This window comes from Mandrillus leucophaeus, unplaced genomic scaffold, assembly GCF_000951045.1.
Source record: "Mandrillus leucophaeus isolate KB7577 unplaced genomic scaffold, Mleu.le_1.0 Scaffold302, whole genome shotgun sequence".
NCBI classification, from domain to species: domain Eukaryota; kingdom Metazoa; phylum Chordata; class Mammalia; order Primates; family Cercopithecidae; genus Mandrillus; species Mandrillus leucophaeus.
In genome coordinates this window covers 1,005,400-1,020,818 of record NW_012103166.1, presented here as the reverse complement: position 1 = coordinate 1,020,818, position 15,419 = coordinate 1,005,400, and the positions used below count along the sequence as shown (strand labels likewise).

The 15,419-nt window shown below is 41.4% G+C and overlaps 1 protein-coding gene and 1 pseudogene across 1 annotated transcript in view; both read right to left on the bottom strand.

Moving 5' to 3' along the window:
- Positions 1–1,341: 1,341 nt before the first annotated feature.
- CD80 (CD80 molecule) overlaps positions 1,342–15,419 on the bottom strand; it is a 34,839-nt gene continuing 20,761 nt past the window's right edge. Inside the window, exons 4-7 of the mRNA XM_011987189.1 lie at positions 13,414–13,695; positions 5,801–5,896; positions 3,662–3,770; positions 1,342–1,752 (exon numbers count right to left, since the gene is read on the bottom strand). Coding sequence (XP_011842579.1) covers positions 3,700–3,770; positions 5,801–5,896; positions 13,414–13,695 — 449 coding nt within the window. The 3' untranslated portion in view covers positions 1,342–1,752; positions 3,662–3,699. The remainder of the gene's footprint in view (positions 1,753–3,661; positions 3,771–5,800; positions 5,897–13,413; positions 13,696–15,419) is intronic.
- LOC105544625 lies at positions 7,032–7,492 on the bottom strand (annotated as a pseudogene).

The window sequence follows — 15,419 nt, the reverse complement described above, 5'->3', positions numbered from 1 at the left end:
TCAGCAGTAAGACATGTGAATAAAGATCTGTGACATGAATAAGTTTAAGGAAAAGTGCTGTGCCTTGATATGCATATGCAGACATCTCCATAAACCTTTTTAGTGCATAAAGAGCAGCATTGCCACTAGCACGTCCCACCTTCAGCCCTGAGGCAGTTTTCTTCTTTCTCAGTGTACAGAACATACAATCCGATTTTACACCGAGATGTTCCATTGCCCAGGGATAGGCAGGAGACAGATGCTTTTCTCTATCTCAACTGCCAGGAGGCCTTCTTTTTCTCTTATACTAGTCCTCCTCAGCACAGACCCTTCACGGGTGTCAGGCTGGGGACGGTCAGGTCTTTCCCTTCCCATGAGGCCATATTTCAGACTATCACATGGGGAGAAACCTTGGACAATATCTAGCTTTCCTAGGCAGAGGTCCCTGTGACCTTTGGCAGTGTACGTGTCCCTGGGTACTTGAGATTAAGAGAATGGTGATGACTTTTCACAAGCATACTGCCTTCAGGCACTTGTTTAACAAAGCACACCCTGTACAGCCCAAAATCCATTAAACCTTGAGTCACCACTCTACATGTCTCTTGCAAGGACAAGGTTGGGGGTAGGGTCACAGATTAACAGCATCTCAAATACAGAAAATAGAGTCTCTTATGTCTACTTCTTTCTATATAGACACAGTAAGTCTGATCTCTCTTTCTTTTCCCCACAGCATCCACTTCTGGTCTTGTGAATTGTGGAAGGCAGTTTTAGAGAAAGGAGTCACGAGTAACATGGACAACAGTTGGCTATGTCTTTCCAGTTCTCTGCTGATGTCGGAAAGACCCAGAAATAAAAAGGAGGAAAAGCCATCTTAGGGATCTAAGGAGACCCTATGTGAAAAGTTACTACCTTAGACATTTGAAGATAGCTTACTGTTTAGTGCGTACACCGTAAACAATGATCTCATTTTAAATGAGAACTTTCTCATAAATGGTTTACAAATGAGGTGAAACTGGCATAAAGCCATTTAAAGAGATTATCAGTCCAATATGAACCAGTTAAGTCTTTGGACTATCCCTTTCCTCCTTGACTACTGCTTTGAGGTACATAAATCATTCATCTTACATGTCAGAGGAAATTAGTTTTGGATAGTTCTGCTTTCTCCTGTGTCTCATGGGGGAGTGAGAGAGCAACAATAGAGAACACAATGAAAAAAATGGAATACTGGGTAAACACCAATAATATTTCCATTAGCCTTCTAAAGATGTTCATGCCATACTTCCTATGCATTGCATTGGGCTTTTGTAAACAGCAATATAAAATCTACTCTGACATTAGGAAATCAGACAGTCTCTGAAGTTGACCTGATATTGGACAAATTCTACTTCCAGCAGCACTTTGCCTGACATGTATATGTATACACCAGTTAACAGGCCACAGTCAAACTGATGAAAGAGCACCAGAGTTAGGACATCTGGGTTCTGGCTCTGGCCTTTATAATTCTGGTCACCTCCCTGGGCCTCAGTGCCTTTGTCATTAATAACACTGGTATTCTCTAAAGTCCCTTCTAGAACTCAAGAATTCTGCATTTCAAAATCCGTTGATCAAGGTCACCAGAGCTACTTCTGTGCCCACCATATTCCTCTAGACACTTCCTGCAAAGCAACTGAAGTGAAGAAGCACCTAAGAACAGACACATAAAGGGCAAGATGGGGTAATCTTGTCCATCTGAAGAAGTTCCCAGAAGAGGTCAGTTGCAAATGGAGCTCGGACCTGAGAAAACAAATGATTACATCAAACCCTATATTGGCAAAGGAGGAGAACATCTTAAATTGATATATCCACATACATATAAATTTTAATGTTAATCTCTTAATTTAGATTTTAATCTCAAGATCAAGGGTATTCCCAACTTGTACATAGTAACCTTGATAGCTGAAGAATATGAAGGGAGAGCTAAATTATGAGAGAACTTAAAACTACTCTGGCGATTTTTATCACATGAAATATTGATCAGGCAAATGTTTAGTTATTACCAGCTATTACTAAACGACCACATGCTTGATGAAGGTACTCTTCTATGTATGGGGCTATCAGGCATGGTTGCTTTTCTCAGTAAGCCTACATACAGTCCGGTAAAGGATGGAAGGAAGATGTGGTACATGAAAATCAACCTATGCTAGTGGTATGAGATGTGCTCTACAGGTGGAACTGCTTGAGCTGGATAAGATGGCCACAGAAGGCCTTGTGTAGAAGATTGGATACATGGCTTCATTTTGAAGTATCAGCAGACTGAGCAGAAGACTTTTTAGATAGAAAGTCAAGAAAATAATGACAGAACTGAGCCACAGCAACATCCTGGAAAGGACATTCTGAGGAGTGAGCAAGCATTCAGTGGCAATGAAAAAACAGGATAGGAAGTTGAGAGACTGCCTTGGAGGAAAATATGTATAGGCTGGCAGGTTGTAGGGAAAGGAACCTGAACTTGATGTCCAGTTTGAATCTTGGTTTTATTCCTCCTCTGTATGACCTTACAAGCAAATTACTTAACCTCTGGGAGCCTCTGGTTTCTCTCCCATAAAATGGAAATAGATCTTGCTCATAGAGATTTTTATAAGACTAAGATGAAATCGTGTTTTTGCAAAACAACCTATTGTATAAGTCTCAGGTATTATTTTTCATTTTTATTTCTATTTCCCCCTCCTGCACAGGACAATTCTTGCTTTCTTTTATTTTTAAAGATAATTTTGTAGACTAATTTCTTATACTGGTGTTACTCCAATCTTCACAAGTCAAAGCTGAACTGTTTAGGGAGGCTTGTAACTACCTTAGACCTGGTATCAGTCTCTTGGATTCTAATGTCCCATGTAAGTTTCTCTTGCATGAAAATACCTGGGGATTTGTGACTCACTAAAGCTAGTGCTGTGTTAGGCTCTATTAACAGAATGGACATTCCAGACCCCAGATAATAATTATCTCATTGTATGTAGAGTCATTAAGACCAAATCTAAAGTCTTGGGTTCCATTTTCCCCATTCATGTGAGGCTCTGGAAACCATGCCATGTGAGGAACAACTGACAGAACTCAAGGGTGTTTAGACAAGAGATCAGGTGGAATGTAGAAAGTTAAAAAGCTTTGAAGCTTTTCCTGTAGGCACAGGGGTCTCTTCTGAGTTTTTGAGTGGGAAAATGACATGACAGAGTAATTCTTTATGAAATTTGGCTCCATGATTGGTCAGTAGGATGAGTCTGTTAGTAAGAGGCAGAGAAACCAATGAAAACGTTACCATATTAATACAAAGTGGCCCCAACCCATGTCCATCAATCTGAGAGATATAGGGAAAAATGAATGATCAGAATAAGAAGTTACCACAGGAATATTCAAGACAAACTCATATTAGTGTTTAATAGGTAATTAAAGACATTGAATTGGCTGACAGGGGAATATTTCAAGATGGCAGAATGGAAACATTCAGAATGGAAGAGGTTGCATTAAGCAAATTACATATGGGGAGAAAGGAGAGGGATGCCAGCCATCTTATAACAGTATAGCTTAATCCAAAAGAGATTTTTGGGAAGGTGAGGTAGTAGGTAAAACAGCTTAAATTTACTACTAAGAGTAGGGGAACACTGCCTCATGATCCCCATGATCCATGTATCCCCAAAGAGATGATGGAGGCTACCTTCAGATCTTTTCAGCCCCTTGCTTCTGCCGATACGGTTATATAGGGCGTACACTTTCCCTTCTCAATGTCTCATTCCTTCTTCTCTCTCTGCATCTTGGGGCAAAACCTTGGAGACAAGAACAAACAATAAAAATGATTAGTGAGTTTCCCTTGAATTGTGCCCATATATTAATATTTACTTTAGCAAGGCTTCAGACTGACTTAGAACTGGAGCAGTGGTTCTTACATCAGGGGTGATTTACAACCTACCTCTTCATCTCTTTGTCAAGGGGACATTGGCAATGCTTGGGGATATTTTTGGTTGTCACAACGGGCAAGGAGTGCTACTGGCATGTAGTGATTAGAGGCTAAGGAAGCTGCTAAACATCCTACAGTGCACACTACAGCACTCCAAAACAAAGAATTACGTTGCCCAAAATGCCAATAATGTTGAGGATAAGAACCCCTGAATTAAAGGGGTAACACTGGATAGTTGGTATTAGAAACATCCTTGAGCCCACCAGACCTCTTTATCCTACCCTTGGGATAAGTTGTTAACAGCACATACTCTCTAAGGAATTCACTGAGCTTTGGGTTTTTTTGGTGCTAAATCCTGGGAAAATCAGCAGATGTTGATCTTCCAATTTTATTTGATCAGCGTACATGATTTCTACTCAAAGAAGAATTGGTACCCCTTCATAGTGATTATGGCCTTATTTCAGACCCTAGAACTAGCAGTTCCTCTTCATTTAATCATAGAGATTGAGGGCAGCATATGTCTAACACCCAAAGTGTAAATTCGTAGGGTAAAATATCTTAGAAATCTCTTCTTTCATCAGCCACTCCTGATCTTTCATCCAAAAACGTATTCTAAAGCACTGAGAAAACTGACATTTTTCCAGACACCTATGTGTGTGGCACTCTACTAGGCACTGGAATTACAAAGACAAGAAGTCTTAGCACTTTGGAAAGCCAAGGCGGGCGGATAACGAGGTCAGGAGGTCAAGACCATCCTGGCCAACACGGTGAAACCCCATCTCTACTAAAAATACAAAAAACAAAACAAAACAAAACAAAAAAAACTAGCCGGGTGTGGCAGCACGTTCCTGTAATCCCAGCTACTCAGGAGGCTGAGGAAGGAGAATTGCTTGAATCTGGGAGGTGGAGGCTGCAGTGAGCAGAGATTGGGCCACTACACTCCAGCCTGGGTGACAGAGTGAGACTCCATCTCAAAAAAAAAAAAAAAAAGGATCGAAAAACGCGTGTGTTTGTTTTTTGAGATGGAGTCTCACTCTGTCGCCCAGGCTGGAGTGCAATGGCGTGATCTTGGCTCACTGCAGTCTCCGCCTCCTGGGTTCTTGGGTTCAAGCGATTCTTCTGCTTCAGCCTCCTAAGTAGCTGGGGCTACAAGTGCACACCACCATTCCTGGCTAATTTTTGAATTTTTAGTAGAGACGGAGGTTTCACCATGTTGGCCAGGCTGGTCTCAAACTCCTGACCTTAAGTGATCCACCTACCTTGGCCTCCCAAAGTTCTGGGATTACAAGCGTGAGCCACCTTGCCCGGCCCAAGAACTGAGAATTGGTAGGATCACCTGTAGCCATGTAGTTTCTCGACTGTATCAGTGCATCTTGCCCTCCTCCAAGAAAATGATTCTTGGCCCCAAAATTTGTCAGTTTGCCTTTTCTCTAACTCCAAATCAAAATTAGAATATCAGCAGGATGGTGGCCATGGAAGTTGGAATTCACTAAGGAGTGTTTAACAACTCACCTGCCAAATTGACTAGCCCTTAAAAAAAATTAGAATATCATTTAGCATCAGAAACATTTTCAAATTGGTTAGCAAACCCCAGTCTCCAAAAATATATGAAGTTAGGGAAAAAATAGATGGACTAAACTAGAATGTGTCTTGAGGGCAGCAACTTCTTAGCTCTGTAATTCCAGTGCCTAGTAGAGTGCCACACGTGTAGGAGGTGTCGGAAAATGTCCAGTGAATGAACAGAACTTACTGAGACAAGTAAAGGAGATGCTAATGTTTCCATAGACTTTCTGTAAATATGAGAGAGAATAGGCTAAAATCTCAGGGAGCTGCTGAACCATGCTAATGAAGTTTGATCTTCCAGAATTGAGATCAGGATGATAGTATGATAGTACTTACAGTAGGTCAGGCAGCATATCACAAAAATTCCATTTACTGAGATTAGGGTAATGGCCCAGGATGGGAGCAGGTTATCAGGAAAATGCTCTTGCTTGGCTGTGGAGGGAAAAGAATAATGTCAGCTGTAATGTGTTTCCTACTGCCTGATATTCATTCTGTGCCTTTTCTATTGATGTAACTGTGGAGTATTCTTTGTCTGGTCACCTCTCCAGTATGCAGCTGCTAGCATTTTTCTTGCATAATTCTTCAATCAGGCACATACTTGTGGGCAACTAATATTCAGATGTCAGATACTAAAAGTGAAAAAGGCACTTTGAATGTCTGCATTTACTGAGTTAAGTTGATATAAGGAAGATTTTAAGGAAATCTTTTACAAGCCATCTTGTAATATCTCACTTTTATAGCTGATTATAACTATGTATTACTACTAACTGGTTGATGTTGTGTTCTATGTATACTTTATTTTTCCTTCTCTAGCTCTGTCATGCCTTCTCCCTTTCTCCTACCATATTGTCTGTCAACACATACACATCACACACATCCTTACCTCACAGTAGCTGCCCTAAAGCTGCAGGAGTCACTTTGCATTCACTTTCGGATACAGGTTTTTCACCCTCTAGCCTAGAGCTACTGGAAATACAGAACAAGTCCAGCAAAGAACTAAGTGTGGATATGGCTTGGTATTAGGTGGGACCATCCTAGAAGAGAGCTCTGAAGGTTATCAGCTGTAGTTTCAGTCCCACAGAGCACAAGAAGTACACAGGAAGGATGAGGGTGGGGAGGAGAAAGGTGTTGGTGGATATGGTGCTGCTGGTCCATGCCTCCAGATCAGGAGCAGCAGCTACACTGTTTATTCTTCAGCTGCTTTGAAGAATAGTTAGCAACATCTGGAAAAAGGGCAGGGACACAAATTATAGCAGCTCATCTGGTTTCTCTGAAATGGCTTACAAATAAATGAATATTTACTAACTTATTGTTTTTCCTTTTTTTTTTCCCATGCTGAAGTTTTATTTAAAACATAAAAGAAATGTTCCCCAAAAATGCTGGTGAATAAAGCAAAATGGTACGATACAGTGCTCTCTCCCTATGAGTTAGCCAGCCTATCCAAGTACAGGGTAATATACAGTACTCAATGCTGGTAGAATTTCACAGTAGTTTAGTGTTAAAGATTATCTGTGCCTAGATAACGAAGAGATTATCAGTGTGTGATGCTTAGTTCTGGGTTTACACCTTACTGGGCATGAACAAGAGCCCCTGCTCCTTGGCCATAGCCAAATCCCTTGGGCCCAGAGTTCTTTGCATAGCATCCTTTACAATAGATTTCACCTTCTTTTTCAGTAGAGTTGTTGACTGAAGACTCTTCCCACACTTTGCACATCAGAAACAGTTTTTGTGCCAGGGCTTTCCAGCTCCAATTATCTTCTCGGCAGCATATACCGAGTCCCCACATCTGGAACAGTTCTCAGCACCTCCATATTTCTGAGCAAATTTAGAAGTGTTTAGATTTGTTGTAGGCCTGTGAGGCTGAACACTCTGGCTTGATGCCCAGCCTCTTGCCATGTTAAGCGTGCCAGTGCCCTGGCCATAACCATAGCCTTTTGGCCCATATTTCTTTCCATAGCAGGATTTGCAGTAGATCTCTTCATTGTGAATTGCCACTGTTGTGCTCTCTAAATTTTTCCTGCAAACCATTGAGTCAGAGGCAGGAGCATGCACCAGATGTGGAGCTAGCAAGGCTGGGCTGGAGACAGGGTCCAGGGACCAGGGAGTCCAAGATCCCTGTTTTTACTTTTCTGATTACCAAACCTAGTGGTAAGTTTTATTTATTTATTTATTTATTTGAGATGGAGTTTCACTCTGTTCCCCAGGCCAGGCATGCAGTAACACGACCTCAGCTCACTGCAGTCTCTGCCTCCCAAGTTCAAGCAATTCTTCTGCCTCAGCCTCCCAAGTAGCTGGGATTACAGGGGCATGCCACCATACCCAGCTAATTTTTGTATTTTCAGTAGAGTCAGGGTTTCCCCATGTTGGCCAGGCTGGTTTCAAACTCCTGACCTCAGGTGATCCTTCCGTCTCTGCCTCCCAAAGTGCTGGGATTACAGGCGTGAGCCACTGCGCCTGGCCTAGTTTTATTATTTCTCTTATTGGACTTCTCATCAGCATTTGGCCAGTTGGAATCTTCTCCTTCTTGGACTTCTGTGACACCACATCCTTCTGTTTCTGTTTGTTGCACTCGGTTTTCTCTGAAGTCTTTTGCTTCGAAGACTTTTCTTCCTCTTCTTGTCCTCTAATTATTGTTGTTCCCATGGTTCTGTTTGTGGTCCCATTTTGCCCTTCCTGGCCCCAGTCTTCCTGGGTTATATCCTCCACACCCAAGATTTGAAATGCCATTTGAGGCCGGGTGCAGTGGCTCACACCTGTAATTCCGGCACTTTGGTAGGCCAAGGTGGGCAGATCACCTGAGGTCAGGAGTTCGAGACCAGCCTGGCCAACATAGTGAAACCCTGTCTCTACTAAAAATACAAAAACTTATCGGGGCATGGAGGTGCATGCCTACAATCCCAGGTACTCGGGAGGCTGAAGCAAGAGGATTGCTTGAGGCCAGGCGTGGTGGCTCATGCCTGTAATCCCAGCACTTTGGGAGGCCGAGGCAGGCGGATCATGAGGTCAGGAGATCGAGACCATCCTGGCTAACATGGTGAAACCCCATCTCTATTAAAAATACAAAAATTAGCCGGGCGTGATGGCGGGCACCTGTAGTCCCAGCTACTCGGGAGGCTGAGGCAGGAGAATGGTGTGAACCTGGGAAGTGGAGTTTACAGTGAGCTGAGATCATGCCACTGCACTCCAGCCTGGGCCACAGAGCAAAACTCCGTCTCAGAAAAAAAAAAAAAACAAAAAGAGAATTGCTTGAACCAAGGAGGCAGAGGTTGCAATGATTTGAGATCGCGCCACTGCACTCCAGTCTGGGTGACAGAGTAAGACTCTATCTCAGAAAAAAGACAAAGAAAAACACAAAAATGTCATCTGATTTTTAAATTTATATATTGGATGGATGCCAGAATCTCCACTTGATTAAAACTGAATTTACTACATGCTTTCCAGATCATATCTACCACCTGTATTCTCCCATTTCAGTGAATAACAATACCATTTAGTTACCCAAATAAGAGTGTGGTATTTTCTTTGTGCTCACTTCCCAGTAGGCTCTCATGTATTTTCTGTTCTATATTCAGAATATCTCTGGAACTTACTGCTTTTTCCCAAATCTCTTGCAGCAACTGCCTTAGCTGAGATTTTTCTCATCTCCCACTTAGTAGCCTGCAAACCGGTCTCTTTGCCTCAGGTTTCCTAGGCTCTAATAATTCCTGCACATTGCTGTCACAGTAATCATTCTAAAACACCTGTTTAATCATAGTGTGTCTACCACTTAAAGATAGGAGAGTTGGTTTTTCTTCTTTCTCTAAAACACCAGATTGCATGGAGACATCAAGTGATTACCAGAGTTGACCTCTACAGATTAGAATGACACAAAAAATAACAAGCCATTGCTGTTATCTTGGGCGTCTAGAAGTTTCACAGGCTTCAACTCATTCCTGGCTTCCACTCCACACCCATCCACAAGCCTCATTCAACCTAGAGAGAGTATGTGTGTGAGGGAAAGAGGGAGGCCTCGGTAGCAGCAAGCCAGGTCTGTCATGACACCTGTTAGAAACCTGGTAACACCCCAGAGGGGCAGACCCAGAATCCAAGGTGCACAGCTGTGTGAGGGCATCTGCACATGTAGCTTATTAGATACCATGAGTATGACTCTCCTAGATTTATCTCCTTCTAGTTTATCAAGGGAAAACAAATTTGGTGGGACTACACTAAAAAGAATCATATGCCCAATCTGCTTAATTAATACATTTGGGCTTTTTTTTTTTTTTTTTCCTCCAGATCAGTTATTTACTGATACGGTTTGGCTGTGTCCCCACCCAAATCTCATCTTGAATTATAACTCCCACAGTTTCCACATGTCATGGGAGGAACCTAGTGGGAAGTGACTGCATTATGGGGGCGAGTCTTTCCTGCTCTGTCCTTGTGATAATTAATGAGTCTCACGAGATCTGATAGTTTTAAAAACAGGAGTTTCCTTATAACAAGCTCTCTTTTTAGCTGCTGCCATCCATGTAAGACATGACTTGCTCCTCCTTGCCTGCTGCCATGATTGTGAGGCCTCCCCAGCCATGTGGAACTGTGAGTCTAATTAAACCTCTTTATTTTGTAAGTTGCCCAGTGTTGGGTATGTCTTTATCAGCAGCATGGAAACAGACTAATACATTTTCACATCAAAACTTTACTCACATTGACCTGTAACATTTCTATGAACTGTACATCTAATGTATATTTGTTAGTGCAGTCAGCCCTTGACCTCCCATAAATGCATTACTGGCTTTTGAATCTTATTCTAAAGAATCCCCACACAGTCCAATTAATGAGATTTGAGACATTTATACACCAAAGCTCTCCAACCACAAAATCTTTAAGTTAGCAAACTATAGCACATGGGCCAAACCTGTCCTGCCACCTGTTCTTAAAAATGAAATTTTGTGGCTGGGCGTGGTGGCTCATGCCTGTAATCACTTTGAGAGGCTGAGGCAGATGGATCACCTGAGGTCAGAAGTTCTAGACCAGCCAGGTCAGGAGTTCGAGACCAGCCTGGCCAACATGGTGAAACCCCATCTCCACTAAGAAAATACATAAATTAGCCAATTGTGGTGGCAGGCACCTGTAATCCCAGCTACTTGGGAGGCTGAGGCAGAAGAATTGTTTGAACCTAGGAGGCAGAGGTTGCAGTAAGCCGAGACCACACCATTGCACTCCAGCCTGGGCAATGAGAGCAAAATTCTGTCTCCAAAAAAAAAAAAAAAAAGCAAAGAAAGAAAGAACGAAATTTTGTTGGAACATTTATGTCTTGTCTGTGGCTGCTTTCATGCTACAACCAGCAGAATTGACTTGTTGCAACAGAGACTGTGACTGCAAAGCTTAAAATATTTACTATCTGGCTCTATTCAGAAAAAATTTGCCAACCCCTGTCCTAGAATGTCACATATATCCATATTCCAATATAAATAATGTCCAAATCAAAATGCAGTTCAAGCTAGTATTACTGATTTAATAATCAGGACTCTACTGTTTTCTACCTTCAATCAGAATAATATAAAATTCGTTAAATAATTCTATAACAAGAAGGTAAAAATAGAGACTTAATAAACTATCTTTATGATTGAAGCCTCATTTTAATAAAATTTTTACAACACATAAAAGATGACTGAGACTGATAAGTTTGGAGTATCAATAGTCATGTCAATGTTTGGTTTATAGTTGACCTAATTTTCCCACGAAATTTTATCTCATTGAGGAAAATAAAGAATCTGCTGTAGCTGGGCGCGGTGGCTCACACCTATAATCCCAGCACTTTGGGAGGCTGAGGTGGGTGGATCACCTAAGGTCAGGAGTTTGAGACCAGCCTGACCAACATAGTGAAGCCCCGTCTCTACTAAAAATACAAAAGTTAGCCATGCGTGGTGGCCGGCACCTATAGTCCCAGCTACACAGGAGGCTGAGGCAGGAGAATTGCTTGAATCTGGGAGGCAGAGGTCACAGTGAGCCGAGATCACGCCACTGCACTCCAGCCTGGGCAACAGAGCGGGACTCCATCCCCCCGAAAAAATAATCTGCTGTAACACTGAAAGATCTAGAGTAAATCATATACTAGCATGAATTACTAGACCATCTAAAATAAATTATCCACTTCACAACTATAAGTAAAGACATACTATATAATATATATTGTGCTATATACTTATGTGCAACTGTATATCAAACTCAGTGTATTGTTTCTTACTCTAGTCACAAAACCTATCCTTGGGAGTGAGGCTCGGGGTAGGGAGAGAGACTGTGGTCTTCTGTATGATCAACCATACAATTTAAACAAGTATTAATATTTTGAGCATCTGAGTTCACCTTGTAAGCCATCTTAAGCCATTATAGGCCTAAGATGCATATATTCATGTAAACCCAACGATTTCATTTTATATTTTCAAGTGATTTCACCTCTCGGGGAAAGAGAATTCTCTGAGTTTACTACCAGTAGGGTAAAATATTTGCTCCAAAATGACCTCTTTTCAGGCGTTGTCTTCAAGGATTTTGTCACTCACCTTTCCCAGACTTGGTTCAGAAGGAACCAATAGTTCTTAAAAAGCACATTCACCCACAAAAAAAAAAAAAAAAAAAATTGTTTGGCACCATGGAACCATGTGGGTGGCATGCCCTAAAAGAAAGTACCAAATCCCTAAGGGCAATTCCAAAGGGCACATTTTAATACTTTCAATAACAATATTTTTACAATAACTTTTTAAGATGATGGATAGTGGTTATTAGTATATATAAATTTTAGAATATTTATTACAAGAAAATAAGGCCAGACACAGTGGCTCATGCCTATAATCCCAGCACTTTGGGAGGCTGAGGTGGGTGGGTCATGAGGTCAGGAGTTCAAGACCAGCCTGGCCAACATGGTGAAACCCATCTCTACCAAAGACAGAAAAAATCAGCCGAGGGTGGTGGCTGGCGCCTGTAATCCCAGCTATTGGGGAGGCTGAGGCAGGAGAATTGCTTGAACCCGGAAGGCAGAGGTTGTGCCACTGCACTCCCGCCTGGGCAACAGGGTGAGGTGGTCTCAAAAAAATAAAATAAAAAGAAAATTAGTAACATTATCACACCTTGCACAGTGACTTTATTTTTTAAATTTATTTTTAAAATTATTTTATTTATTTCTTTTAGAGACAGGGTCTCGCTCTGTTGCCCAGGCTGGAGTTCAGTGGCATGATCATAGATCACTGCAACTTTGAACACCCGGGCTCAAGTAAGCCACCCACCTTACCCTCTCGAGTACCTGGGACTACACGTATGTGCCACCAAGCCTGACTAATTTTTTAAATGTTTCATAGAGTCGGTCTCATCATGCTTCCCAGGCTGGTCTTGAACTCCTGGGCTCAAGTGATCCTCCCACTTCAGCCTCCCAAACTGCTGGGATTACAGGCGTGAGCCACTGTGCTTAGCCCTCACAGTGACTTTAATAAGTCATAATAGGACATGGTCATTTGTGTATCTAAAAATACTATAAAATACTATCAAAGTAAATATGACAATTCTCAAATGTATCTGGCTGAGTTACAGTAATGTGCCACATAACAATGTTTTCAATGACCTACCGCATATATGATGGTAGTCCCATAAAATTATAATACTGTATTTTTACTGTACCTTTCCTGTGTTTACATATGCTTAGATACACAAATACTTATTGTATTACAAGTGCCTATGTATTCAGTATAGTAACATGCTGTACAGGTGTGTAGCCTCAAGCACTAGGCTGTACCATGTAGCCTAGGTGTGCAGTAGGCTACACCATCTAGGTTTATGTAAGTCCACTCTGATGTTCAGACAGTGGCAGAATTGCCTAATGATGCATTTCTCAAAATGTATCTACATCATTAAGTGACACACGACTATATTGTCTTTTTAGATTCGATATAGTAGAAACTCCCCAGAACAATGTCACTTACGTGTATTCCAGTTGAAGGTCTGATTCACTCTTAAATGTCCATACTTGATGAGACACACAAAACTGTGATTGGTTGTCATATTGAAATCCAGTTTGCTGCTAACAGTATAGAGCTCAGTTTCAGGATCTTGGGAAACTGTTGTGTCGATGGCATTTAATTCTTCTCCATTTTCCAACCAGGAGAGGTGAGGCTCTGGAAAACCTCCAGAGGTTGAGCAAATTATCCTTCTAATGTTAGAAGGTGGAATTTCAAAGTCAGTTATACTAGGTGTAGGGAAGTCAGCTAAAGAAAGAACAAGAATATATAATTACATATAGTTACAAACCTATGTGTGTAGAGGTTTATTTTTAAATAATTTTCTAGCTTTAATAAGAGTTGATTAAGGCCAGGCACAGTGGCTCACGCCTGTAATCCCAGCACTTTGGGAGGCCAAGGCAGGTGGATCACCTGAGGTCAGGAGTTTGAGACCAGCCTGGCCAATATGGCAAAACCCCATCTCTACTAAAAATACAAAAATTAACCAGCCATGGTGGCAGACACCTATAATCCCAGCTACTCAGGAGGCTGAGGCAGGAGAATTGCTTGAACCTGGAGGGTGAAAGTTGTAGTGAGCCGAGATCATACCACTTCACTCCAGCCTGCGCAAAAGAGCAAGACTTCATCTCAAAAACAACAAAACAAAACAAGAATGATAAAATGAGATATAACTTGCAACTTCCCATTAATCATTAATAGTTATGTATAATCCAAAGACTAACTTTGATTTGAATTGGTTATATCAATTCTTTACCACTTTTGATGGAGATAGGAGGGCACTTACTAGAGAAAGGAGAAGTAGGTTCATGTGAATAAATGTTGCCAGAGTACTTGCAATTGTAAGAGATAAAGAGAAGAATAATAGACAACATTTACTGAGCTCTTGTTTGTCAGGTCTGGACTTTATCTCATTTTGTCTTCACAGAATCCCTAGAGAGGTAAGTTGTAAATCTAAAAAGGTCAAAGATCAGTAATTTCATATGATTTAACCTAATATAATTTCCATTTTTTAAGTAATCAAACGGGTTTAGAGAAATTATAACCAACCAGTAGTGGCAGAATTCAAATCTGTCTGACACCAGAGCCTGTCTTTTCTTGACCTTGCCTTTCTTCCTTTCCTTTTCTTGTCTTCTCTTTGTTTCTTCCTGATGCCTGAGGTACACAGTGGCTTTCTTCTATGTTATCTATTTATTTACTAAACTATAGTGAACACCTGAAAACCCACCATTCAACTTGAGACCCAAAACACTGACAGTAACTGAGGTAAATCTGCTACTATGATGTCACCTATCCTGTCCCTCTCTTTCCCTTACCTAAGGTAATCGCTATCCTAAATTTATGGTTAGCATCTCTTTCCTTTTTAAAAGGTCGTCTTTTACATGAGGGGCCTACCCCTTTGCTCTTGAGAATGGTTTCTCATGTCTTCCTTTCTGGTCTTATCCTTTGAACATTGACTCTTAAGTCTGATACAGGTAAGGGCTCCATGAAGTTGTGTTCCCTCTTCTCTCTGACTACCTAAACTCAATACATAAATAGAGGAGGCTTCGCCTAACACAGAACTTTCGTTTGGAAAGGGTCTAGATGGGGAGAGAGAAAATATAAATCTGGTCAAGGAGAGGAGATCTTGGAGAAAGGAAAATGCTGCCTAATTTGCAAGCCTGTGACCTGGCTTTTGAGGGGGCATTGTGTGCGTGTGAGTGGGGGGCGTGCACTGAACTATAGTCATGAGCTTTTGCTTCTACTGAGTCTCACCAACACCCCGCAGCCCCCCAAAAAAACACCCAGGACCAATATTTTTAAATTTGCATATCTATTTCTGGAGGGGGTTTCTCCTCTCTTTATTCTGTCCTGAAACCATGGGCAAAGCTCTTTATTTTAGGTGAGAAGAAAAACTGTGAACCATATCAGTAATATTTTCATTTGAAAATGTCATTGAAATTTATTTGAATAAATTTATTTGAATTCATTTG